Consider the following 2,581-nt stretch of genomic DNA (forward strand, 5'->3'; position numbering starts at 1 on the left):
GCACAATGCACCCCACATAATTTTCATTCTATTATTGTATTATTGCAGATGCCCAAAGTGTATTACTTCATGGTTGTAATGCCTCCGGGCGGGGTACAAGGCCGCAACACCTCACATCTAAATTGTCCCCTTATATCAACACTAGTCCGTTTTCACACTTTACGGTTAACTTTGAGGTTCCTTGCGTACAGTCTTCTGAAAAAGAAGAAAATCTATATTGATATGATGACTATCAATCCTATTAAGCCGAATATTATAGGATGATATACGTGTAACAAATTTACCAAGTACTAGATTCTTCTGAACAAAACAACACGAAATAGATTGTTCATGTCGAACGAGCATGCTGCATGATACGGGGAGAGACATATGCCTCTCTCGTCCAGTACACAAGTTTGCACGTCAGGACACGTGCACTGCAGATACCCAGAGTACACTACATGCATGCGACTGATCAACGTCACGAGGGACTGGCCAGGAAGCCGTACTGCCCATCAGCAGTGCCAGCGCCGTTGGCCGTGGCGGCCCTTGGCATGGCCGCCGGCTCGAACCCGAGCACCCTCGCGCGCTCCACGTAGGCACGCTTCACGCTGGTCCGCTGGTAAACCAGCAGCCCCGCCACGCTGCGACTCGCGTCGGCGCGGAACGGCCGGCCGGAGCCCATGAACCCGTCCAGCAGGTGCAGGTAGGCCTCCAGGTCGTGGCAGCAGGCCGGGCCGGCGTCCGGGCGCAGGCACGGCGAGTCGCGGCTGTCCAGCGTCAGCTCCGCGCCACCCGCGTGCACGTATCCTTCGGCCATCGTCGTCGGTTTCACGAGCCCGGGGACGCGCGTCACCACGTCGCCGGCGTTCACCACGCGCAGCACGTTCACGCCCCGCTCGTGCTGTAGCCGGTCCGCGAACGCGCGGTTGCCTGCCTTCGGGCCGCCGAAGGAAACCACGGAGACGGGCGGCGGCTGATGATCATCTGCAGCGGTGCTGTTACTCGCCGCATCGGCGGCCAGGCACGCGCTTAGCTCGTCGGCGGCGAGGAGGGCCAAAGATGCGCCGAGGCTGTGGCCAACCACCGTGATGCTGAGCTCCTCGCCCTTGTACACCTCGATCAGCCGCCTCACCTCCTCCACAATGGCGTCCGACAGGCTGGGCACGTGGTCGCCGGCCGTCTTGTACAGGCTGAGGAACCCCTTCGCCACCTTGGGCACGTTCTGCGCCGCCGTGGCGTCGTCGCCGTCATCGTCGTCCGACACTGGCACGAGGCCGGTGCGGAGGTTCTCTGCCCACTCAGGGCACGTGGCGGTGCCGCGCAGCACAATGACGATGTCGTGACGGCCCATGCGCCGAACCTCGCGCTCGTTGTCGCAGACGGCGACGTAGCCGGCGAAGCTGGTGCGCTGTGTCAGCCACTTGGGCGCTGACCGCCGCTGCACCCACGGCGGGATTGTCAAGGAAGACGTGGCAAACAGGCTGCGCGTCGGCCGGTACGACCGGTCCGGTAGCACGAGCGCGCGATGCTGGCCGCGGCCGTGCGACGGCGACGACGGCATGGAGTGGAACGCCGTGTAGGCGGCCTGCACGAAGTCGCCGTATCGCAAAACCTCGCGGCGGAGGTTCTGGTCGAGCGGGTCGACCAGGCCCTTCCACGCGCCCTCACCGTGGTAACGTCGCCATTCGGCGGCGATGGAGCCCCTGGGCGAGGGCCGCGGCGAGAGCGTGAGGAGCCGCTGCATTTGTGCCAGGCTACGCGGGGACATCTCGTCCGTGGCGGGCCTCCCTGTGAACGGCAGGAACGTGGACAGGTTCAGCGCGTTGAGGAGACCGCCCCGGCGGCCTTTGCGTTCGTCGGAGTCGGTGGTGGTCTCCTCCCTGTCGCCCCCGCCGGGCTCGTCGGCGAGCGCCTTCTTAGGCCGGACTGGGAGCGGGAGCGGCGGCGGGCGGAGGAGGAGGCGGTCGAGGTTGGCGAGGTGCGTCTTTGTACAGACGGCGTTAGGCTTGGTGGTGATGGCCATCGCCGTTGCGTTTGGGTTGAGAGGCGACGGCCGGCTGTGGCGCGGCGGTGCCGCGATAGCTGCCGCGGCGGACATGGCCGGAAAAGCAAAAAAGCGCGCGGGCGCGGTGCGCCAAATTCGTCGACGTGGAGTGGTTCGAAGGTGGCAATCGCTAGCGTGTGCACAAGCATGTCAAGTGCAAGTGCGGTGGTTTATAGCTAGGCAAGGGGCGCGCGCAAAATGTGCATCACGTGTAGTCGTCACGCGTTGTGCTTTCTTTTGGGTCTGAATCAGGTTACCAAAATCAAGTGCAGTTCTAAACTAAGCGTAGTTCAGATGACTAGATTCTTTGTGGTGAAACATATGCTCATAGAGGCAAAATATGCGTGCATGCATTTATAGAATTGATTGCATGTGAGTATTTGGGTTTATACAGCGTGAAAAAAAGTGAATTACGGTTATTATTCTAAAACAAAATCAATTACAGTTCCTACACCAAGCGGTCAACTTGCTAAGCTATCAAAAATATGAAATCAATTGTGGTTCCCAAAATTCCATTACTAATAAAAGGCGTGAGGCAAAACTAAATGGGGGTGG

The 2,581-nt window shown here is 59.9% G+C and overlaps 1 protein-coding gene across 1 annotated transcript; it reads right to left on the reverse strand.

Moving 5' to 3' along the window:
• Positions 1–247: 247 nt before the first annotated feature.
• On the reverse strand, positions 248–2,161 carry LOC125534279 (phospholipase A1-Ibeta2, chloroplastic-like). The gene has a single exon (XM_048697543.1). The coding sequence runs from the start codon at positions 2,078–2,080 to the stop codon at positions 461–463; it is 1,620 nt and encodes a 539-aa protein (XP_048553500.1). The 5' UTR covers positions 2,081–2,161; the 3' UTR covers positions 248–460.
• Positions 2,162–2,581: the final 420 nt, after the last annotated feature.

Source organism: Triticum urartu, chromosome 1, assembly GCF_003073215.2.
Source record: "Triticum urartu cultivar G1812 chromosome 1, Tu2.1, whole genome shotgun sequence".
NCBI lineage: Eukaryota > Viridiplantae > Streptophyta > Magnoliopsida > Poales > Poaceae > Triticum > Triticum urartu.